The sequence below is a fragment of the Peromyscus californicus genome, unplaced genomic scaffold, assembly GCF_007827085.1.
Source record: "Peromyscus californicus insignis strain IS unplaced genomic scaffold, ASM782708v3 Scaffold_18__1_contigs__length_77618521, whole genome shotgun sequence".
Lineage (NCBI taxonomy): Eukaryota > Metazoa > Chordata > Mammalia > Rodentia > Cricetidae > Peromyscus > Peromyscus californicus.
This window is the reverse complement of record NW_026294480.1, coordinates 31,159,678-31,185,027: the sequence shown is the minus strand read 5'-3', so window position 1 is coordinate 31,185,027 and position 25,350 is coordinate 31,159,678. Positions and strand designations below refer to the sequence as shown.

The following is a 25,350-nucleotide window of genomic DNA, read 5'->3' as shown; positions in this document are numbered from 1 at the left end:
GATCATCCCTTTAGGCCAATCTTCATGCTCTTATTCAGATGAAACCAGCCTTATCCCACCTTGGAGACAAGGGCTTGCTTCTCCTCCTGAGGTAAGTATTAAGTACATTTTCTTATGGTGATATTCTCCTGGTCATGTATATTAATGTTAGATCCAAATCTGACTAGGAAATACTCTGAATTTATTTTAAACTTCTGAACCAGGCCTATTTTAGAATTGAGTTGTTCCTTGTTTTGTTTGTATGCTTGTGTTTAGTATATGTCTCATGCTTTTCATGAAGTTTTCTTTATTTTTTTCAGGTTTGGTCTTTTTGCAAAATTTATCTGTTTATTTATCTATCTATTGTGAAATTTATCTATTGTGAAAATTTATCTACAATTGAAAAAAAAAATTGGAAGGTCAAGGACAATTTTGTTAGAGTTTAAAAGAGAAAAACCCTAGGGCAGACAAACTGTAAAACCTCAGCAGCTGCCCAGAGGCAGACAGTAGAGGAGAGAAGAACAAAAGACCATACCTTAATTTGGCATGGAGGTCAGATCACGCACACAAGTAGCTACATGGTGGGGAGGGAAACTAGAGAGAGTAAGGAAGCCTAGAATGTTGGGGAAATGCAGAGGTTTAGGAAAGAAAGAGAAGAAAGGGGAACATGGGATTTTCTCAGTCGGGTGGACATACAAGCTACGTGGGAGCAGTGCTATGGGCTGGAGACCCAGTAATGGATTTGGGTGATGGCCGACCTGGCTTCTTCCAGCTGAAAGGGGCGTCAGTGCGGTGGTCACGGTATCCCTTCAGCATGTCTATCTAAAAACCATTCCAAAAATGCGCCAGTGGTTTTATTTGTATAACTGTCAGATGTAGGGAGAAATGGAAGTCCTAGTGTTTGACATTTTAATAAATTATAGTTAACCTTTTTATTTTAGACGGGAATATTCCACGCTCTGTTTGTTTCTTAAGCATATTTATGTTATTTTAGATCTTTTTTTTTTTTTTTTGACTCAGTGTTCAACTATGATTGTTCTAATTTACAGATTTCTCTCCATTCCAAAAGGATTTTCCTACCTGAATGAAAGGGGTTATGTAGCAAAACAATTGGAAAAATGGCACAAGGTAACTTCTTACTAAATAATGATTTAATTTGTATACTTTTTTCTTTATGATTCAGACCAGTCAGTACTACATGAGACCTTAACTTCAAACAAACAAAAACAAATCCATTCATATTGTCTTAGGCTTTCTATTGCTATGAAGAGACACCATGACCACAGGCAATGCTTACAAGCAGCAAAATATTTAATTGGGGCTGGTTTACAGTTTCAGAGATTTAGTCTATTATCATCATGGTGGGACATGGCAGCATGCAGGCAGACATGGTGCTGGAGAAGGAGTTGAGAGTCTGCAGGTAGAAGAAGCAACTGTGTCCCACACTGGGCATAGCTTGAGCATATGAGACCTCAGAGCCTGCCCACACAGTGACACACTTTCTGCATCAAGGCCACACCTACTCCAACAAGGCCATACCTCCCAGTAGTTCTACTCCCTATGGACCAAGCATGAGTCTATGGGAGCCATTTACATTCATATCACCACACATATGTAATGCTAAATTCTATTAATTTTATACTGATAATATATACTTAATCTACTTCCTAACTGTAATTTATTTATTTATTTATTTATTTTGTTTTTTTTTTAAGTGCTGGATTGATTGGTTGATTCTGTGTGCGCTGTGTGTCATGAATGTCATAGCAGGTACATGGACATCAGAGGACAACTTGTGGGAATTGGTCCTCTCCTTCCATCATGTAGATCTTAGGAATTAAACTCTGATCATCAGACTTGGCAGCAAGCACCTTTACATGAGCCATTTTATTGTCCCTGTTTATTTTGACTGCATTCTGTTGAATTTAACTTTGATTGTGTGTTTTACTGCTCTGATTTCTTTGACACCAGTCCTTTTGTTCTTGGATCTCTTATACAGAGATATTGGTTGAAATATTAAGGCCACTCCACGCAGTTAAAAGGGAGGTTTATTTTGTGGGATAACTTACAAGTGAAGGGATAGGTTACAGGGTCTGGGAAAGGTGAAGCACAGTCCAGCGGTGTTCTCTGGAGAACTCTGCTCGGTCTACCTCCAGCGTCCAGGATCCAGGAACCAAGAGACCCGGCCCATCTGGATCTCGGGTCTTTAGGGGTCCTCTCCCAGCCCCGACTTATAGGCATGACAGTTACTGAAGCCTCAGTGGGGGTAGTACTTCCAGGTCAAAACTGGAACAGCTACCCACTACACAGACTGACTTTGCTTTAGCTCTTCTATGCGAAAATGAATTTTTCTAAATGAGGCAAGGTTGAAAACAGTTCTGTGTAAGCAGATATAATCATCTACTTACATTTCATTTTAGGGTGCTTCCTTTGATGAATCTGAGAGCAGACCTCTGCTTTCATAGTTGTAAGTGACAGCACAGGGAAACCATTGAACTATAGCCCTCCATGATAGGAAGGAAAGTTGATTGGGAATTACGTAGCTGCCATGTGGCTATCTCTCCAGTGATAGATTGAGAATAGCCAAAGGCGTTTTGGGGGAGGCCAAAGCTGCAATGGCTACTACCTCTCAGGAGGCAGAGACGATAGCAAAAGACTGAGTAAAGTCTTGCCAGTTTTTTTTTGTTTGTTTTTTTTTTTTTGGTTTTTCGAGACAGGGTTTCTCTGTGTAGCTTTGCGCCTTTCCTGGATCTTGCGCTGTAGACCAGGCTGGCCTCGAACTCACAGAGATCCGCCTGGCTCTGCCTCCCGAGTGCTGGGATTAAAGGCGTGCGCCACCACCGCCCGGCTAGTCTTGCCAGTTTTAAGGAGAGCAGGTAACTACAGGGTCTGGAGACATGCAGTCCAGGACAGCCTGGAAGAAAGTGTGGGGGCCTGGATTTGTTTTGGTATGAGCTAAGAGGGAAGTAGACATCTGCCTCATTTGCTAGAAATGGGGAGATAACGGAAGTGGCTCTTCCTCAGACAACTTAATTTAGCCCATTTGACAGGTTTCTGAGGAGTGCTGAGTGTTAATTTTTGTCTGTCCTCCATCAGTCCTTCTGTTTAACCATCAGAGCTGAGCCCAGACTGTCATTTAGGACATTGTCAGTGGAACTGTCATTGTGGGGGTTTGGAGTTTGAGGGGATTGGGACCAATAGTGACATGTATGGCCCACAGAAGCTGAAATACTTACTCGCAGGCATTTTATAGAAAAGTTTGTCTGCTTTTCATAAAAAATGGTGATTTTTGAGAGGAGAGGTATGCATAATAAATATATAGGCCATACTTTATTTCTCCCAACCTTGTAGATAATTGCTTATGCAATTAATCCAGCTATTGAGTATTAGCTTTCATCATATATTTCATTGACTTTTCTAATTATGATGTAGCAGCTGTTTTGGAAAGCATTCTACTTTATAATTGCCTTTTTATTTCTTTGGTATTTTAGCTATCTATAACTGATTTTCAACAAACTGGATTTAGAAGAGTAAAAGAAATTCTCTTCTCACAAGCACTGTGCCTTTCAGCCTGATTTAATTGTGATCATTTCTTCTTGCTCTTAGATGAAGTGTTAGGCAGATCCGACAGCTTTTCTTGTCGGCTAGTAAACAGTTTATCTGTTTTTAAGGTTATACAGCATCCAAGTCAGCATACTATTGAAATTCTCCTCATGCAATTTTACCCTTCTTACCCGGCACAGGCCTGCTGTTGGCTTATATCAGTGGAGAAAGGACAGGGTACATTCTTTATCCCCACCCCCATTTCCTTCCTCTATTTTTGTGTTAATTATTTTTATTATGTATATGGGTATTTTGCTTACGTATATGTATGTCTGTGTACACATGTGCGCCTGGTGCGGACACCAGATCCCCTGCAACTGAAGTTATAGATAGATATGAGCCTCTATGTAGGTGCTGAGAATCAAACCTGGGTCCAAACAGCAGTCATTGCTTTTAGCCAGTGAGCCATCTCTCCAGCCCTTTCTTCTCTTTTTGGATTGTTAAGTTTCATACCTCTCTAGATTTGGAACAGGAAGAAGAAGAAGGGGTCAGGAACATTCTTTCTCACTTGGGACAATCTTATGGACTTGTTAGCTCTAAATGGGGTGATTCATAATGTTGAGTCAGACTTAGGGGCTACTTTCATGGACCTCTCATGTACAGCTCTTGACAAGGGAGTGTTTTCTGTCCTCTGGCTGCCTGTTTAAAGCTCCGAGTAGTAGATGTCCACACTTGACATGGAGGAGTGTGTCTCCTTGCCTGTCCATCTGTCCTCTGCCTGCTTACATCTCCGAGTAGTAGATGTCCTCACTTGACATGGAGGGGTGTGTCTCCTTGCCCTTCCAGGTCAGTATTTTTGGATTGAATCCTCGAGATGATGCCTATCAGAAACTCCATCTGTTCCCTAGCTTTTGGCAATGGTGCTGACTGTTGCTAGTGTTTCCAGTTGTCACTGGAAGAGATCACTGAGTATATACCTCACAGATAGTAATTAATTCTATAAGAAGTTCAAATACTTGCCTTAATGAGGTTTTTTTTGTACTGACATTTTTAGTAGACGCATGTATAATGATAATATTTAATTAAACCCTTGTTACTATTATAGAGAAAACACAAAACCTCATGACCAGGAAGAGCTTTCTATGCACCTCACAGGGCACTAAGTTAAGTGCCTGACTGACATAGTCTGTGTGGTTTACAGTGCAGTTTTCTCTCCCCTCTTACGGAGTCTTCTCTGAAGATGCTGTCCCTTCACAATTTGTTTTTTATGCACTCGGATGTGGTGTCCATCTGTGAGCATACATACATATATTCTTTATTCAAAACACAAAGGGATGAATTCAGTTTGCAAATGTAAATAAAACAAATTTTTCATTTAACAGTTTAACTTTCCAGAGCAGTGTATTCAGATCTACCTCATTCTTTTTTTAAACTGTGTGAACTCTGTGTGTGTGTATTTTAAGGTGAGGGGGAGAGAGAGAGAGAGAGAGAGATGCATGCGCTATGAACCATGTGTGGTAGTCACAGAACAGCTTGCAGGAGTCATTCATCTCCTTTTATTGTGTAGTCTCTAGAGATTGAACTGCTTGTCAGGCTTGGTAGCAAGTGTCTTTACCTGTTAAGCTAACTCACTGGCTACTACTGTATTTTTTTAGTGACTGTGTAATGTTGCCAATCCTGTTATTAATATATATTTAGATTGTGCCCAACACAACCTAATTTTTTAAATAAATGGTACTTGCTCAATATTATTACATAGAGATATGTATAAAGATATATATTTCATAGTTCTGAAAATATATAAATTGGATTAAATTTTAAAAATGTAATTGTTACCATAAAAAAGAATCAGAATTTAATTTCTAATAAATACTGCTGAATTGCCTTCCAAATTGGATTTACTAATTTTTGCTGACAGCTTGAAATGGAAAACTTTTGTAATAAAAATAGCAATATGATATACTCAGCCTAAAACATTGAACTGGAATTTTTTTCCAAGGGTATGTAGGAAATAAATTTATTTTTGACCTGATTTAAAAATATAAGGTAAAGAATTTAACTTAAAAACCCTGAAATTATGTAATACAATTAATTTTCTTTTTTGAATTTATACTGAATATCGTCAGAGTTTAGTAAGAAGACAACTTTTTCAAGGAAGTGAGAATTCAAATATGACAGAAACCATTATTTGCTCACTTACTTGGAAAGATGGAGAAGCTGGGTAGAACACTTTTAAATGGAGTAGAACATTTGCCTTTATGACTCATGCTTTTCATTTTCCAAAAATTTGTGAACATACTTTTTATTTTTCCTGTTTATTCTCCAAAGATTTGCTAAATATCTGACACAATGTAGTGATGGCCATTATGAGACTATAGAATTAAAACAATACTATCTTCTAGGAATATAATTCAAAGTACGTTGACTTGATTGAGGAACAACTTAATGAAGCACTCACTACATACAGGAAGCCAATTGACGGTGATAACTACGTTCGTCGGAGTAACCAAAGGTACAGTCCAGTCAGTGGGTCCATGTCCACTTTAAAATCAGCTGTTCCTAGATCATTTTAAAATGATGGAGGATTTCTGTACACTGATAGAGGATTCTGTACACAGCAATGCTCGCTCCAAGTTTCCAGTGGTGTGTATTGCATGCTGTACATGCTTCGTTTTGACCCACTTAGATACACTCCATGTTCTCAGCCTAGTCTGCTTTTCTAGCTCCAGCTTACTTACCATAAACTCTGAGACCTGACAGAACAATTATTTTTTTTTTCAGAGAAATCCTCATAGGTTCATACCTTTATTGCTTTATTAGAAATCATATCTTATTAATAGTTGCTTATTATTAAATCATGCTTATTAATATTGCTTACTTAATTAGCATATTTAAGTATACTAGTAACTTTCTCAGTCATCTTTTATCGTACTAGATTACAACGACCTCATGTCTATCTGCCCGTACACCTTTATGGACAACTGGTACACCACAAAACAGGCTGCCATTTACTGGAAGTACAGGTAAAAACATAATACACATTGTAAATTGTAAAAGAAGTAAAAGAAAAATCTTAATAGTGCTAAAATAAATATCTTTGCCAAGGTTTCTTAAAAGCTTTCTTGTATAAAGATAACTGTTGTATGGCTTCACAGTCTGTTTGATCCACAGGAGCCATGTGGTATAGGGAAAGATGTAATTTGTGTGGGTTTTCCTCTGCTACCTGCAAGTGTGTTGTGGCATGCACATGTGCACATACACACATAAAATGTTTAAAAAAATAATAACTTAAGACTTATACTACTGGGTACCAAGTATTTCATATGTAAAAGATTAACTCATGAGACCTTGTAAGGCAGGTGCCATTATCCCTTAGAGATTAGGAATTCAAGACATGGGAAGTTAAGTAACTTTTTAGTAGCTGATTAGTTGTGTAGAGTTAGCTTCAACTCAGGTCTGTATTCTTCACAATTTATTGAAGAAATTATAATCACATATATGAAAAAACTAAGTTGCTTTCTTCCTTGCTTCAGAGGTTGAATTGAACCTTAATGCAGATTTGTTAGTGACAAGTCCAGAATATAAACTCAGAACCTATGCACTAATGTGGCTTCTAAATAAGCTCTATGTAAAGTCACTCTTGAAATTCTAAATGTGCACAAATGACCAAAGCAAACCTTTGGTTGACTTGTGATACAGTATAAGAAATATTTTAGAAACATAATATATTGTTATTTATTTATGTGGTACTTCTTTCTTTCTCCAGAATGTTATCACAGAACTCTGTCACAATGTTCGTACTCCAGACTTGGATAAATGGGAAGAAATTAAAAAGCTGAAAGCCTCTCTTTGGGCCTTGGTTTGTAATAAATACTTCATCTTTGTAATGTTATGGGTTTTGTTTTTTAGGTTCTTCCCACTAATAATAAAATTATTTTACTTTGAACTTGTTCTTAGATTAATATTCAAAGACCAAGGTTATTCGTACCATTTAAAGGTTATTCTTATGGTGAAGAAATAGATGATTAAGCTATTAGTGTTTTGCCTTTGTTCTCCTTCTAAGACAAGCAGCATGTTTGCTTACTCCTAGCACACCTTATTTAAGGTTTTGTTTTTACCTTGGATAGTCTGTCTTTCTGTCTCTTTGTCTCTCTGTCTCTCTCTCTCTCTGTCTCTCTCTCTCTTTTTCTCTCTCTTTCAGTTGGATTTAAATTTGTTACTTGGTAGCTTTTAAAATTTCTTCACTATATTAGTCATAAATATTTGATATTATTTCTTTTAGGGAAATATTGGCTCATCGAATTGGGGGCTTAATTTGCTACAAGAAGAAAATGTGATTCCAGATATACTAAAACTTGCAAAACAGTGTGAGGTTCTTTCCATCAGAGGGTATGTTACGTACCTGAGAAATCTTTCTAGTGAATATATTCTTCTTCACAAATAGATGTAAGGCAAAGTAGCTCATGATTTATAATTGTTAATTTAAATATGCTTTGTTAGGATCCTTTGTACTGCCTTCATTTTGTTTTAATTATTTTTATTAAGGAGATTTACATGGTTTTTATTGTGACTCATTTATTCGTCACTAGATTTAATGCATTTTAAATATCTTCTTAAGAAAAATGTAGATACCTATGTAGCAGATTATTTTATAGTTATTTAAGACATCTCACCTTGTAATTATAAACTGTTTTTACTATGTGTGTGTTTTTTTTTGTTTTTTTGTTTTGTTTTTTTTTTTAACCTGCAGAACCTGTGTATATGTTCTTGGGCTCATAGCTAAAACCAAGCAAGGCTGTGATATTCTAAAATGTCATAGCTGGGATTCTGTGAGGCACAGTCGCAAGCATCTGTGGCCAGTGGTTCCAGATGATGTGGAACAGCTCTGCAATGAGCTCTCATCTGTCCCAAGCACCCTCAGTTTGAACTCTGAGTCGACCAGCTCTAGACATAACAGTGAAAGTGAATCTGCACCATCAAGTAAGTGTTGTGATGCATTCCCATAAAGTTAATCTATTGTCATTTTTATTTGTGATTTCAAAGCTTACTGTGTTTGTTACATTCTAAGTTTACATTTCTCTTTTCTACTTAGTTTTTGGACTATTAGGAGATAGAGTCTTGTATGACCTAGAACTTGCTAAATAGTCAAGGATTATATTCTTCCTGCCTCTGTCTTCTGAGTACTGAGAGTATAGGCATGTAGCTACACTCAAGCCCAAGTTTATGTTTTCAAAATAATGGTTTGGTGGTGATGTCCTATTAAAGGCTGCTCTCTTCTCACAATAGAGATCACAGCCTCCAGCCTAACTAGTTCTTTCCTATGCTTTTAAGATAGCTTTTGGGAATTGTGTGCTCAGAGACGATGATAAGTCACATATCAGAGAAATAACTTCTGTTCGTTTTCAGAACAAACGGATCTAGCAAGATTTTACCTACCTTCATTTACTTAATACTTTCCTTCTTTTTATTAAGTATACATAACTGAAGTAGAATATATTTGCTAAGAGAGTCATATCTTCACTAGATGTTACAGAGTGTGGGAGCCACAGATGTAGCTCAGTAGTAGAGCACTCTCCTGTTTTATGTGAAGCTCTGGGTTTATGCTCCAAACTGGGGGAGAAAAGGAAATTGGTGGAAGTGTTAAAAGATAGGATGTCAGAAATAAATGATGCGGGGAAACAAATGATTCAAGAGTTGAATGCTGTACTCCACCCAGAAAAAAGGAAAAAAATCTTGTCCATTATGCTACTCCATATTCTTCATTACATGATGAAAGTTGATTTTTGAGAGATCGCATTTGAGAAGATACATCTTAGGAGTTCACAAATACAGAGAGCTAGTGTAATATGCACGGTCATTTAGGATTTCACTTTGTCTTTTTCAAAATATATTTTAAGTTCTTAATGATTACTCAACAGAACAGTTACAAATAGAATAAATCTTGTTGGTACCATTAGACACCTGGGTTCACTGATGTATTACAGTTAGACACTAAGTTTGAGTTTCTTAGCACATAAGGCAAATTGGACAGTAAACATAATAGCTTTGAATATGAAGCTTACATGTGTGCCTTTGTTTCATGTAAGTGTGGTTATCCTTTCATATCTGTGTGAGACCCCAGATTCCCACCTCTATATCCAAATCCACTGCTCCTAAAATCCTTTGAATAAAGTGACAAGGTTCTATATTTGACTTATATACAAATCTAAATATTTTATATCATCTTTAGATCCTTTAATACCTAATCTAGATGCTCAGTGGTAAATTTTATTCTTAATTGCTTGAGAAATAACAGCAAGAAAAATATATGTACATATTTAAGCACCTTTCCATGAATATTTTTGGTTTCTGGTTAGTTAAACCCATATATACACAACTCATTGATACAGAAGGCTACAGTATGTTTAAAGTTTAGGAATCTATTTCTTCTAAGATGAATGTCTCCTGCCCCTGTGATGTGAAGAAGAAACCATGACCATTCTGTACCAATAGAATGAGCATCCATGCTCAAGGGATGGATTTTTCCTGCTTTCTCTTAAATTTTATCCTGAGTATTTGGAAAAATCAGAAGAAAGTCTGTATATGCTGTACCAGGGTGAGTCTTGTAGTTTTTCTTTAGAAAGAACAGATCCTCACATGACACAATCTCCTGTTTTATTCATATTCTAACTCTGCGCTTTAGGGGAGCATTTTCATTTTTGATTAAAGTTTTCCCAGATGACTGCTTAAAAGCCAGGGTAGCACTAAGCACTGTGATGAATTCTTCATATTTGCGTGCTTTGACAGCTGGCTCTCCAATTACAGGCATGTTCATACTGGAGGATGAGCGGTTCGGCAGCAGCTCCACCAGTACATTTTTCCTTGACATCAATGAAGATGGTGAGCCAGCATTTTATGACCGGCCTGGACCCATAAAGGATAAAAACTCATTTCCCTTTTTTGCCTCCAGCAAACTTGTAAAGAATCGTATCTTAAATTCACTTACTTTGCCCAATAAAAAACACCGCAGTAGTAGTGATCCAAAAGGAGGTAAACTGTCATCTGAAAATAAGACAAGCAACCGGCGAATCAGAACGCTTACAGAGCCCAGTGTTGACTTTAACCACAGTGATGACTTCACCCCCATCTCCACAGCACAGAAAACATTACAGCTGGAAACTTCCTTTGTTGGGAATAAGCACCTTGAAGACACTGGCAGCACTCCAAGTATTGGAGAGAATGACTTAAAATTCCCCAAGAGTTTTGGTACAGAGAATCACAGAGAAAACACGAGCCGAGAAAGGTTGGTTGTAGAAAGCTCAACAAGCTCACATATGAAGATCCGCAGCCAAAGCTTTAACACAGACACTACAACAAGTGGCATAAGTTCAATGAGCTCAAGTCCCTCTCGAGAGACAGTTGGTGTAGACCCTACAACTATGGACACGGACTGTGGAAGTATGAGTACTGTGGTAAGTACTAAAACTGTTAAGACAAGCCACTACTTGACACCACAGTCTAACCATCTGTCTCTCTCCAAATCGAACTCAGTGTCCCTGGTGCCACCAGGTTCTTCTCATACACTTCCTAGAAGAGCACAGTCCCTTAAAGCACCCTCCATAGCAACAATAAAAAGTCTAGCGGATTGCAACTTTAGCTACACTAGTTCTCGAGATGCCTTCGGCTATGCTACATTGAAGAGACTTCAGCAGCAAAGAATGCACCCATCCTTATCGCACTCCGAAGCTTTGGCATCTCCAGCAAAAGACGTACTGTTTACTGACACCATCACCATGAAGGCTAACAGTTTTGAGTCCAGACTGACGCCAAGCAGGTGAGCAATACATGCTTAAAAATAAGTCAATGTGATTGAGTTTTAACAGATATAAATGTAAGACATTAGTCAGGGTGAGCACCACAGAAGCCAAGTCTCAGAACTGACCCATTTACCACAGTAGGCTGTGAGCTCCTTGTTACCTGATATGATTTGAAATGGATTCTTGCAGCTGCGAGGGGGGAAAATAAACTCCATTAGGCCCTGGAAATAAACTTGTTTGCAAGGTTACACAAGTCACAAGCTTTTTTTTATTTATTTCTCGCTTCTGCAAGGATCGATTTTAAAAAGAAGCATGTCGGGGGAATCAGGAGCTTAAGACCTACAATAACAAACAACCTTTTCAGGTAGGTCAATTTAAAGCTCCAAAAGTTGACCTCTTACTATTTTTTTAAAATAACTGAAAATTTCAGTTAAATTATTTTAATTTGTTTTAACACATGTAATTATTAAATAGGAACCTAATAAACACTAAATGAATCCCCGGGTCCTCAAGACTACACAAAAATTTCTATTTATATATTAAATATTCCATATTTAGGTCATACCAAACTGTTAACAGTATACAGTTTAGGCTTGTTTTTTATTTATTTATTTATTCATTCATTCATTCATTCATTTATTTATTTATTTATTTATTTATTTATTTTTGGTTTTTCGAGACAGGGTTTCTCTGTGTAGCTTTGCGCCTTTTCCTGGATCTCGCTCTGTAGACCAGGCTGGCCTCGAACTCACAAAGATCCACCTGCCTCTGCCTCCCGAGTGCTGGGATTAAAGGCGTGCGCCACCACTGCCCGGCTGTTTTTTTTTTAAATAATAACACTTTGAAATTTGATTGTTGCAAAAGTTCCCCACTTCGCCGGGCGGTGGTGGCGCACGCCTTTAATCCCAGCACTCAGGAGGCAGAGGCAGGCGGATCTCTGTGAGTTCAAGGCCAACCTGGTCTACAGAGCGAGATCCAGGAAAGGCGCAAAGCTACACAGAGAAACCCTGTCTCGAGAAACCAAAAAAAAAAAAAAAAAAAAAAAAAAGTTCCCCACTTAGGTTGTTGTTGTTGTTGTTGTTGGACTTCTTCTAGTTGAATTATATTCATTTAAATGATTTCCTTTAAACAGATTACTAGGTGTCAAGTAGTTAGACCACTATCTGGTAAAAAGTAAACACTAGCTTGCAGGATATCCTCACTATCAGAATTGGGAGTTATTTATATAATCCATCAGTCTCTCACATCTGATTTTTAGGAACATTTTTAATAAAGAAGGTCCTGGTAGCAGATAGTGAATTTTGTTCCCTCTTAGTTCTAGTTGCATCAACCATTATTGTACCTCTCTCTGGCCTTTTTGTGAATCCATAACACAGCCACACTCCTGTCAGCAACCCGTGGTGCAGAGCTACAGCCAAGCAGCAGAGCTGATGAGTTAGGTTGTCTGGGCCTCCAGAAGCTTGGCTGCTGGAGACTAGGCTAGATCAGTGGTTTTCAACTTGTAAGCTGTTACTTTTGAAGCAGAACATTTTTTTCTTGAAGGTTTTCTGTAAAAACCCAATAAATAAAACAGTTCATATGGAGCTACAGCTGATTGAAATAGAATTTGAAAGTGAAACGCCCCCATAATTCCTCTGACTTCAGTAGTCCTTAGAGAGTTTTATAAATTCAAAGAGATAGAACTATACCATTTGAAAAACATATACTTCATTAATAAAATTCATAAATTTTAGATACGAATACTCTACTATAATCTTAATGGCTACTATTTAAAGTACATTTCTTTTGTGTGCTTTGTGTGAAATAATCCTTAGATTTACATTTGTGCGTTTTATAAGACTTGGTTTTCCAATTAGTAATGTGAGACTTTGTTAGTGTTTCTTATATTTGACAAGGTATATATAGAGTTAACAGTGTGTCTGTTGCATGAATAGTGTAATCTGTATGACAGAAGCACATCTTATGGAGATGTCCATATGCCATGGTTATGGAATCCTTTGCCAAGAGCCCTATAAAGAAAGACTAGTTAGTATTCTGTGAGATATTCCTTGTGATATTTACAAATGATAGGATTTTACTATGGTATATGTACCTTCTGTGTTATACAAATCTGGTGTGATAAGAAAGCATTAATTAGCACAGAAGATTGATGAGTAATCTCATTTTTCATAAGTAAATTACCTGGTGTTAATAGATACATCTTTGGCTGTCTATTATAGCAAGTCCAGCAATCTCTGCTGACTACAAAGATAGTCTTTGAGCTGTACCTGTCTTTAGATTAGTTTCCTTTATTACTTCTGCATATTGGCATTGTTCTCATTACCAACCTTTTCATCTTCACCTGGGAGAACATAACAATTGTTCTTTTGGTGACATTCAATATTATTGGTAATCTGTGTATATATTGACCAATAGCAGCTAATGTTAAAGTTCTTATCTATTCCCAGGCGACTAAGATGGTACTGCTTCCTGTTTGACTAGCTACTTTGATGGTGGTATAAAATTAGGGGTTGGTTTGTATGTTTGTTTTTAATATACTTAATAGTACAAATCAAGAAGCTAATTCAAGGTTTTTTGTGATGTTATAGGTTTATGAAAGCTTTAAGTTATGCATCATTAGATAAAGAAGATTTATTAAGTCCTATTAATCAAAATACCCTGCAGCGATCCTCCTCTGTTAGGTCCATGGTATCCAGTGCTACATATGGAGGTTCCGATGACTACATTGGACTTGCTCTTCCAGTAGACATCAATGATATATTTCAGGTATCATCCAGAGTACTACTGTTTTCCTATGAGCTGGCTTCCTGCTGTTTTTTGTTTTGTTTTAATGTTCTGTAACTGCTTATTAGAACTTGTAATTTATAGTAGATACACTTATTATGGGAAAGATAGAAGTTTTTGAGGTGATTTTTTGTCTAAAAGTGTGTTAAGAAAAATCACACTTTCTTAGCTGCTCTGTACTCTCACTCAGCTCTTCTGAGTAAGACATGGTTTAGTCTCAAATCTCTGGAATGTTAACCTTGTCTAACCGTAATCAATTAGCATCTTGTCTGATTTATCTGTAGTCTATAGAAGTTTAGTAAATCCCTAATCACCTTTTAGATTGATGTAACTTCTTATGTTTTAGTCATTGATCCTTTTTCTCACCCAGAGCAGCCACGTGTGATATCTGTGTACAGTAGCCTTGCTCCCATAATACTGAGGAATATATATTTTTTTACGTAACTAAGTATTTTATTATTTCTCAGTCTATTTTTCTTTGTGGGTATGTAGAGTGTGTGTGGTATGGGTGCATATGTGTGTGTGGGTTCACACACCTGCAGTGGCCAGAGGTGATTGTCAGGCATCATGCTTTTGTACTCTTTGGCTCCCTCTTGAGATGGGATTGCTCATTGAATCTGGAGCTCAGCTGGCAGCCGGCAAGCCCCGGCCATCATCCTGTCTCCATCCTTCCCCGTCTTGTTTTACAAGCATGTGCACACATGGCCTTGCCCAGCGTTGTTGTCTGTGGATGGTGGAGGTTCTCATGCTTGTACAGCAAGCACTCTGGACCCACTGAAGCATCCCTAGCTCCTAGATACTCTACATACACACTAAATTATTTGAATACCTCATTTAATTCACCAAGAACATGGTTAAGAGACTAGTTATTTGGTTATGTTTTGGTAATTTTAATCTTCTTTAGTAAACTTTGCCTTATAGATTTGTATGCAACAGTAATTCTATTTCTGTTGCATTTCCCTGAATTTTCTTAACCTTCATAAGATGAATTTCTCTGTATGATGAAACTGACTTGGCTTTGTATGCATTTTAGGTAAAGGATATTCCTTATTTTCAGTCAAAGCACGTGCCTCCTCCAGATGACCGAGGTGCAAGAGTGTTTTCCCACGATGCAGGAGGTAATGTGTGTTCTTGTTCTCCTGCAACTCCTTACCTTAAAAATTAAGTTCTCTTTTCCAAGAGGTAACAGTCAAAATTAGGCGCACTAAACGTTGGGGTTAGCTTAAACCTTAAACCAAAATAACTCAGTCAACTGAAAATTGAAGCAGTTTTTCCAGTGAGGCTTCCAGCCCCTCAAGTTGATAAAGCCTCGAATAGGTTTTTCTTTTCTTAAAGTGCAAGGGGAATGTTTAAACCAGTTTCATGGGTCAGAGGTATAGCTGTTTACAGTGAGGGAAGATGGGGATTTGCTTACTTATGTGTTATTCCATGCCATGAACTATTACATTTTAGTGAATGTATGCATAGGAACCATAGATTGATGGTTTTATAATCTTGTTTTAACATATACCTCTTGGCAGTTATTAGGACTAATTGAAATGATATGTTAATATAGCCTGGTTTTTTTTTCTATTAAAAACAAAACAAAAAACAAAAAACTGATCAGGCGGTGGTGGTGCCCGCCTTTAATCCTAGCACTTGGGAGGCAGAGCCAGGTGGATCTCTGTGAGTTCGAGGCCAGCCTGGTCTACCAAGTGAGATCCTGGACAGGCACCAAAGCTACACAGAGAAACCCTGTCTCGAAAAACTGAAAAAACAAAACAAAAAAAAACTTACTGAAATAATAAAGGTATATGTGCTATTTGTTTTTATTTTTACAATTTAAAACAAATTATTCTCTTTCCTAATTAAAATTAAATATTGGGTCATAAAGAGTTCTAAATTTTCACCTTAAAAGGTATTATTTTAAGACATCATGAAAAAGATAGAAATGGTGTCTTTATTGGATTGTACTTTTATTTACTTAAACACGCAGGTCTTCCATCTGGAACTGGTGGTCTTGTAAAAAATTCTTTTCACTTGCTACGACAGCAGATGAGTCTCACGGAAATAATGAACTCTGTCCATTCGGATGCTTCTCTGTTTTTAGAGAGCACAGAAGACACTGGACTGCAGGAGCACACAGATGACAATTGCCTTTACTGTGTCTGCATTGAAATTCTGGGCTTCCAACCCAGTAACCAGCTCAGTTCGATATGTAGTCACTCAGGTGAGTGATGATGTCCTTGGAGATGAATCTGCTCCAGTCACAAGCTGTTGGACAGCCCTCTGACGAGGCCTTCTCACTCCATCTCACTGCCTCAGATGTCGTCTAGCCCTGTAGCAGCTTCCTATTGCGCCGTTAGTATTTCAGCCTCTAATTTTATTCTCCCCACTTTATCTTTTAGTATATTATTTAAGATTAATCTGTTTTGAATTCTTTATTGACTCTGTAGCCCAACACATAAGATTCTTTGTGCTCTGTGGTCTTCATCATTCTCATTTCTTGTAGTTGGTAGACCATGCCTGACTTGACGTTATCAACAGCTGCTGGGAATGACAACTAGTTTCCCTGCTCCTCCCCCCTTATCCTTTCCTGTCCCCCACAAAGCCATGCTCTTACATAAACACACATAGTCTCTCTGGAGCATCTGCCTCATCCTCAGTCTCATGTCTGAGAAGTGTCCTGATTCCTAAGCCAAGGGTGGAAGCTCCTTCCTCTTGCTCTTCCTGTCCTTTTTTTTTTGGTTTTTCAAGACAGGGTTTCTCTGTGTAGCTTTGCGCCTTTTCCTGGAACTCACTTGGTAGCCCAGGCTGGCCTCGAACTCACAGAGATCCGCCTGGCTCTGCCTCCCGAGTGCTGGGATTAAAGGTGTGCGCCACCACCGCCCGGCTCTTCCTGTCCTTTGTACAGAGGTTTCTTGTAACTATGGCTGTTACTCAGTCACCTTCTAACCTTACCATGGCGACTTCCTTAGAGCTTGATCCATCCTTTCTTCATTTTCATGTCTGACAGTAGCTGCTGCCTTGTGCACTGGGCTCTCAGTATACATTTATTAGAGAGGGAATAAATAAAGTGGTCAGTTTCTTAATATGAATCACACAGGTGTATATATTAACAGTTTCAATTGGTGTTTTAAAGTGTTCGTGTATGTACCTTTTCTTGGTAAATATCAGTCAGCTTCCCTCAGAGGTCTTCGTGAAGACCAGCGTTCTCTGATGACTCTTCTGAAGTTCTCCTAGGATTTCATAACTTCCCAGCTGTCGACTATGCCAGCTGATGGTGCTGGAGAGACACCTAGTCAGGAGTGTGCTTGCTGTGATTTGCCACCAATAGGTTGAGATTATGCTTAGAAACTGATCCACATTCTCAGTGATTCCATGTCCCAATATGGGCCTGAACTTGACAGGTTTCACACTCTGAACCCAGGGCCTCCGTATGCTCAGATTTTTTTTTTTTTAAACAAACTTGTGTTTATTGGATTTTTTTTTTTTTTTTTTTTTTTTTGGTTTTTTGAGACAGGATTTCTCTGTGTAGCTTTGCGCCTTTCCTGGGACTCACTTGGTAGCCCAGGCTGGCCTCGAACTCACAGCGATCCGCCTGGCTCTGCCTCCCGAGTGCTGGGATTAAAGGCGTGTGCCACCACCGCCCGGCCGGATTATTTTTTGAGAGTGAGTTAGTTGTACTACACACCATAGAAAAGAGGGCATCTTAGATCAGTTGGCAATATTGTTTATGATTTAGGGCCTTCAAGTTCTTTTCATTTACTCACTCAGTAGTGTGTGTGAAGCACTTAGTGTTGAGCTCTGAAGTTATAAAAAACACAGATGGACCAGCCACCAAAACTGTCTTAAGCGCAAAGAACAGAGCCAGTACAGCCAGAATTACACACCTGATATCAGTCCTTACAGAGCTGTATGTATCCTAGCAGCGTACAGTCAGCGTTAAACACAGACACAATCAGTCAGTCCTTACAGAGCTGTACGGATCCTAGCAGCGTATGGTCAGCGTTAAACACAGACACACAAACTGGAGGAGCTAGAACCCATCTGTGCACCTCCAGCTAACTGATCTTCCACAGAGGTGCTAAGAATGCCTGCTGGAGAGAGGACAATGTTTTTGATAAAGGGAAAACTGGATAGCCTCCTGGAAATTAGATGTCTCTCATACTGAACAAAAGTCAACTCAACATGGGCCGTAAATGTGAGCCTGAAACTGAAAGCGCTGAGGAACTGCGTTGGAGTTGTCAAATGGGTGAGGATTTCTTGGAATCCTACCTGCCACCCACTACATGCTCTAAAAAAAACAAAAAAAAACCCCAAAAAACAAAAAAACAAAGCAAAACAAAAAACCTCTATAGGAAAGAAAAGTTAGGATGTCCAAAACTATTAATAAAACATTTTTTATGGAGAAAAAGGAATGAAAGAACATAGAAATTGAACAAATACTTGCAAACTACATATCTGATAAGAAATTAATATACAGGCTGAGTGTAATGGCACACGCCTTTACTCCCAGCATTTGGGAGGCAGAGGTGGCTTGGTCTACAGAGTGAGTTCTAAGACAGCCAGGGATACACAGAGAAACCATGTCTGGAAAAGAAAAATTAATTATATAGATATAGGATTAAAATTTGCAGTAGACTTAAAAACACTTCTCAGGACATAAAAGTAGTCAAATGTAAATGAAAACTACCATGAGCTATCAGCTTATAATAACTAGAATACTTGTCAAAATGCCAAATGGTAACACATGCTGGCAAGGACAGGAAGAAGAGGAAATCCTTTCACATTGTTGGTTGGAATGTAAATTACTACAGCTACTAAAGAAAGCAGTAAGGGTATCAGAAAAACGAAATGAAACAAGCCATACAACCCAGCAGTCCCATCACTTAAGAGAGAGAAAGGAAGTGAAATCAGTATGTCAAAGACACAGCATCCTTAGTGAACTGTAGTACTCTTCACAGTAGCCAAGAAGTATAAACAAATACCTAATTGATAAATGAATGGATAGAGAATGTGGGGTGTGTGTGTGTCTGTCTGTCTGTGTCTCTCTGTGTGTGTGTGTGTGTTATTGAGAAACCAAGCTAAAATAACTCAGTAACGATATAGGAGGCCCAGTTGTTAAAGCTTAGACTGGAGGAGGAGTACCTCAGACTGCAACTGGAGGACAGAGGAGCCAAGAGACTGGATGGTGGTTAAGTTATTTGCATCTCAGAATTAAATGCTTTAAATGTTAGAAGACCAGTGCTGTATGAAGGAGGGTGTCGAGGAAGCATAAAGCAGAGCTCTGTCCACTTGACCTTCTTCCCAAAGGTACAGCGACTGAGGGAATGCCAGGAAGTCTAGGACATCCAGCCAATAAGAGCACAAGTGTAAATAGCAGAGGCCTGGGTCTCAAGTACCAGGGAGACTGGTACAGAAACCGGGCTGTTGTCCTTGTTGGACAGGGAAAAAAACCCATGAGGCCTCAACCCTACACAAAGAACTACAGGCAACTCAGGAATGCTGAGATCAGGAAAAAGAGTCTTCCCCAGGGAGAGCACACTGATTGGTTGTTATCTAATAACAAATGGTCAGCCCTGAAAGATGTACATACAATTAGCATTATATGGACTGAGCAGTTAGGGGTGTGTGTGAGTTGTGTGCACATGTGCATATAACAATGAAAAAGAGGCCATGAATGTCAAGCAGAGTGGGGAGGGGTAAATGGAAGGATTTGGAAGGAGGAAAGCAGAAAATGATAAAATTATAGTCTCAAAGAAACAGGCTATTTAATCTTGGGCTTAATATCTGTACTTAATACTTACCTGTAATACTTTAGTTTAGGTTCTAGTTTAAGCCTCTGAGTGAGAATAATACATTACAGTATTTTTTAGCCAGACTAGGAATCAGTAACTATTCCAGTTTAACTTACGTGAAACTTATTTAGTTCTGATAGTTGGTGATGGTGATCTAACTGTAGTCCTCACACACAGCTTCCATCTGTAAGAAAAGTCGAGCATCTCCATGTTCCTTTCCTCAGTTCCAACAATGTGTAGTTCTCTGCCTTGTTAGTTGTCCATATTTTGTCTGAAGTTTCCAGTTAACAGCAGTCATGATCTTGTTTAAAACATTATCCCCATGATTCTGCACATTTCACAAGTGTGAAATCCTATAGAGTCGGAGCACAAAGTACTTTACATCTTTAGAAAGCAATGCAGTATTTTTAAACCTTGGTTACCTAGAGGAATAAATGCTTAATGAAAATCACTGACCTCTTTAAAAATAGGGTACAGTTCCACCAAGCTAGGGTATGGAGTTGTCGCCGGTTGAAGATCAGGCTGGGCTAAATTAGTTCATTACTTTTCAGGAACATGTCAGCTGGAGAAAGTGTTGCTTTCTTACTGTTCTTTATACCGTAGTACTTACCATCGCTCCCTAAGTAGCTCATCAAGTGAGTGTAAAATATGTACATGCTTTTTTTCATTGGAACTGAGGAAAACAACATGAAACATTGTTTTAAATTACATCTTTGATTCCAAAATATTTTCCTTGTAAGTTTATTTTTTTAAATCATTGTAAAATTTAAGTAGAATGTTTTACATCCTTAGCAAATGTCTTAGGATTATCATTGCTGTGGTGAAACACCATGACCAAAAGCAACTTGGAAGGAAAGGGTTTATTTGTCTTACACTTCCATGTCATTGTTCATCATCAAAGGATGTCAGAACAGGAACTCAAAACAAGGGAAGACCCTGGAGCAAGAGCTGATGCAGAGGACAGCCAAGAGTGCTGCTTATGGGCTTGTTCCTCATGGCTTGCTCAGCCTGCTGTCTTATAGAACCCAGGACCACCAGCCCAGGGATGGGCCCACCCATAATGGACTGGGCTCTTCCCCATCAGTCACTAATTGAAAAATGCCTCAAAGGCTTGCCTAAGCCTAATCTTTTATTTTTTCCTGTAAAAGCTTGCACGCTTTCTCTCCCACCTCCTTCTCCCCTCCCCCTCTTACCCTCTTTCAATTTATTCTCTTATATATTGCATCACGACTAAGCTTTCCCCTCCCTCCTCTCTTCCCAGTTACACACACACACACACACACACACACACACACGCACATGCACACAAAAGCGCACACACACACACACATTCCTACATCCACTTCTCCTTCTTTCCCTTCAGAAAAGAGTAGGCCTCCCAGGGATATCAACTGAACATGGCATGTCAAGTTATTCTAAAACTAGGCCTCTCCTCTCCTATTAAGTCTGGACAGGGTAACCCAGTAGAGGAAAAAGGGTCCCAAAAGCAAGCAACAGCTCCTGCTCCCACTGTTAGGAGTCCCACAGGTACACCAAGCTACACAACCACATCATATATACAGACGTAGGTTAGATCCATACAGGCTCCCTGGTTGTTGGTTCAGTCTCTGAGCCCTCATGAGCCATGGTTAGTTGATTCTGTGTTTTTTCTTGTGTCCTTAACCCCTCTGGCTCCTACAATCCTTCCTTGCTCTCTTCTGCAGGTTTCCCTGAGCTCCACCTAATGTTTGGCTGTGGGTGTCTGCATGTGCTCCCATCAGTTGCTGGATGAAGCTTTTCTGATAATGATTATGCTAGGCTCTGGTCTATGAGTATATCATAGTATCACTAAGAATCATTTCATTGACTTTTTTCCCCCCTCCCAATCATACTTGGTTCTATTCTTGGTCTCTGGGCTATCCAGAATCTGAGTCCTGGCCCTCCAAGCAGTGTCTGGCATGGGCTCCTTCTCATGGCATAGGTCTCTATTTTGACCAGTCATTGGTTGGCCATGCCCACAAGTTCTGTACCACCTTTACCCCAGCACATCTTGAAGGCAGGACAGATTTGTATGTAGAAGGTTTTGTGACTAGGTTGGTATCCCAATCCCTCTACTGGAAGTCTTGCTTGGTTATAGGAGATGGCCAGTTCAGGTCACCTACCCCCCCATTACTAGGAGTCTTTGCTAGGCTTACCTTTGTGGATTCCTGGGAGTTTCCATTGCACTAAGTTTCTACCTCACCACTGAAATGTCCCCCAATTCCAGTTGTCACTCCCAGTACTCTCTCCTCCACCCACCCATCCCTCACGTAATCCATCCTGTTCCCATCCCCACCTGCCCCCAGTCTACCCACGAAATTATTCTGTTTGCCCTTCTCAGGGAGAGCCATGTGTCCCCCACTTGGGTATTCCTTGTTACTTAGCCTCTCTGGGTCTGTGGATGCTTATCCTTTACAGCTAATAGCCACTTATAAATGCATACATACCATGTTTGTCTTTCTTGGTTCAGTTTACTTCACTCGGGATGATTTCCTGCAAATTTCATAATTTTTTTTTAAACATTGTGTAAATGTACCACACTTTCTTTATCCATTTTTTGGTTGAGGGACATCTAGGTGGTTTCCAGTTTCTGTCCATTACAAAGAAAGCCACTATGAAGTGAACGTAGTTGAGCAAGGGTATATGCCCAGGAGTGGTATAGCTAGTCTTCACAATTTCCTGAGGAATCTCCATATTGATTTCCATAGTGGCTGTACAAGTTTGCACTCCCACCAACAGTAGAAGAATGTTCCCCTTGTTCTGCATCCTTACCAGCATGAGCTGTCACTTATGTTTTTGATCTTAGCCATTCTGACAGGCGTTAAGATGGAATTTCAGAGTCATTTTGATTTGCATTTCCCTGATGGCTAAGGGATTGAACAATTCTTTAAGTGTTTCTCAGCCGTTTGAGATTCCTCTGTTGAGAATTCCTTGTTTAGATCTGTACCTCATTTTTAAATTGGATTATCTGGTTTGTTGATGTCTGGTTTCTTGAGTTCTTTATATACTTTGGATATCAGCCCTCCATCAGATGTGGGATTGGTGAAAATCCTTCCCCATTCTGTAGGTTGCCGTTTTGACCTGTGGCCAGTGTCCTTTGCCTTACAGAAGCCTTTCAGTTTCATGGGATCTTAGTTTCTGTACTATTGGTGTTCTGGCCTAAGCCCAATCTTACAGAGGCATTTTTTTTTAACTGAAGTTCTCTCAGATGACCTAGTTTTTATCAAGTGACATAAAACTATCTAGCACAGCAGGCATGGAAGTAGTAATCTGAGACATGCTTGGAAGTGGAGTAGAGTGTAGTGCAAAGGTTATTTTGTGGGAACCAAGGTTGAATGAGGTTGAACCTCTTTTCTTCCATGTTGGTATCTGAAGAAAGGAAAGCAGTCCAGCTTTTAGAAGTCTTACTTTCTAGCTGAGTGTTTATCTTCTCTGAGTTACCCTTTTTTCATAAGGGGAATGAATACTTAACTAACTTCCACTGTGTTGTATAGTACTAAACTTGTATGATTTTTATAGGATGTCCAATGTTCCTTCCTGAAAGGATGATCAACAGCTTTTCCCATTTGTTTTCATCATTGATTTTAATACCTAAGGTTGTTTTTTTTTTAACTTATTACATTTTTTATTTGTTCATGTGTCTGTGTACTGTGCATGCACATGTGTGCCAGTGTGCATGTACCACAGGACCCACTTGAAGATCAAAGGACAACTGATTGGAGTCAGTTTTCTCCTTCCACCCTGTGGATCCTGGGGTTAAACATAAGACCATCAGCAAGCACCTTTTTAACCCATTGAACCATACAGCTGGTCCATGCCCAGGGCATTTTTAAACCAAAAAAGTATTTTAGCTTAGATGGTAGGTTGACTTCAAAATCCCACCATGGTACCCTTAGCAATGCGTGGAGAGAAGAACAAGAAGGAAAAATTAAAATAGGAAGAGGTCTGAAAAAGCCTTATGCTTTTAATTGGATTTACTGTTGGGTGAGCATTCAGATAGAAGTAGAAAGGATGGGAGAAGATAAGGTGTGTTCTTTTATACGTATTTGTTTGAAATTTAATGACATATTCACACATTGGTACTAGGAAAATCAACTCTCTAGATCATAGCAGGTTCCCTTGTTTGAATACTCATCTAAACAGTCTGGATTTACTTTGAAAATCTTCATGAAAAGAAATTGATTAGAACAGAGAAGTTCTAATCAACAGAGTGTGTATTCCTAGCACAGGAATGGAGCTCTAATCAAATGCTTTTACCTTCAGACCTTCAAGATATTCCATATTCTGATTGGTGTGAGCAGCCGATCCACAATCCTTTAGAAACGGTTCCTTCAAAGTTCTCGGGGATTTCTGGGGGCAGCGATGGTGCATCTCAAGAAGGCTCAGCCAGCAGCACCAAAAGCACAGAGCTGCTTTTGGGTGAATCTTCAGGTTCGATTTCTTCATCCTTAATGAAACTGTGTTCAATTGATTTTGCTTGTTAGCATATGTACTGTAATTCAGAGTTGTCTTGGAGCTGTGACAGCAGGTCAGTGTTAGAAGTTTAGCAGACTGCACCTGTGTCAGCCGTTCAGAGGTTCTCTCTCAGCGGTCTACTTCTACTAGAGCTTTGCTTCTAGATGATTGGCAGATTATGTGCCGTTGACTCCAATTTTAGTTGCTTATATAGTTTGAAAACAAATACCATGAGTTGTTATGGTTCTGTGTTGTGATACGATAAGTGATGTCACACTGACATCTTCATTTCAGGTGTGAAAACCATTCCAGATGATACACCAATGTGCCGTATCCTGCTTCGTAAAGAAGTGCTAAGATTAGTCATTAATTTGAGTAGTTCAGTTTCTACCAAGTGTCATGAAACCGGGCTGTTGACGTGAGTACCTACCTGCCTGAAGGGTGGCAGCTTGTTCTACTGTGTGAGGTGCAGAAAGATACTTGTACTGCTCAGAGTTGCACAGTAGCAGTCACAGACCACGTTCCTGTCTGCAGAGCGGGGCATAGATGCTTTGCTGTGGTACCTCAGTCTGTGTTGCAGATTGAAGGCAAAGTGAGAGAGAATCCATCCAGACTCTGAAACAAATCTGCAAAAATGGAAAACTGTATCTAAAGCAGGGCCACTCTTGCCCCCCTTTTTAGCCTTGGCAAACTTTGGGGTTGTTTTTAATTAAATAACTTTTTTTATGTTAGCCTGTAAAACATTTTTTTAAATTCCCAAATTCCAGTTTCTGATATAATTGTTGGTGGCTATAACTCAAGTACAAAAACTAGCTTTTTAGATATCTCAGTCATTTTTCAAGAAAGTGAGGAACTAAGACCAAACGTGTGAGAAGCAAGCTTAAGTTATAAACTGGTGGGATTTCCTGATTTTTATTGTTTTTCTAAGTCAGAGCAGCCTGATAAATGAAAAAAAAAAAAATGATTTTGAGCGAATCATCTTTATTTGCACCGTT

At 39.0% G+C, this 25,350-nt stretch overlaps 1 protein-coding gene across 4 annotated transcripts in view; it reads left to right on the top strand.

The window, feature by feature from the left end:
- The window catches only part of Rictor (RPTOR independent companion of MTOR complex 2), a 103,514-nt gene that overhangs the window by 73,063 nt on the left and 5,101 nt on the right, over positions 1-25,350 (top strand). Inside the window, exons 24-37 of one of the 4 annotated variants that reach the window (XM_052743199.1) lie at positions 15-91; positions 1,029-1,107; positions 5,925-6,034; positions 6,458-6,545; positions 7,289-7,381; positions 7,805-7,911; positions 8,273-8,502; positions 10,327-11,335; positions 11,611-11,682; positions 13,907-14,084; positions 15,136-15,220; positions 16,192-16,311; positions 24,164-24,331; positions 24,650-24,773. In XM_052743199.1, coding sequence (XP_052599159.1) covers positions 15-91; positions 1,029-1,107; positions 5,925-6,034; positions 6,458-6,545; positions 7,289-7,381; positions 7,805-7,911; positions 8,273-8,502; positions 10,327-11,335; positions 11,611-11,682; positions 13,907-14,084; positions 15,136-15,220; positions 16,192-16,311; positions 24,164-24,331; positions 24,650-24,773 — 2,540 coding nt within the window. Of the gene's footprint in view, positions 1-14; positions 92-1,028; positions 1,108-5,924; positions 6,035-6,457; positions 6,546-7,288; positions 7,382-7,804; positions 7,912-8,272; positions 8,503-10,326; positions 11,336-11,610; positions 11,683-13,906; positions 14,085-15,135; positions 15,221-16,077; positions 16,312-24,163; positions 24,332-24,649; positions 24,774-25,350 lie in introns of all 4 variants that reach the window. The other 3 variants (XM_052743197.1, XM_052743200.1, XM_052743198.1) reach the window with 3 other exon arrangements.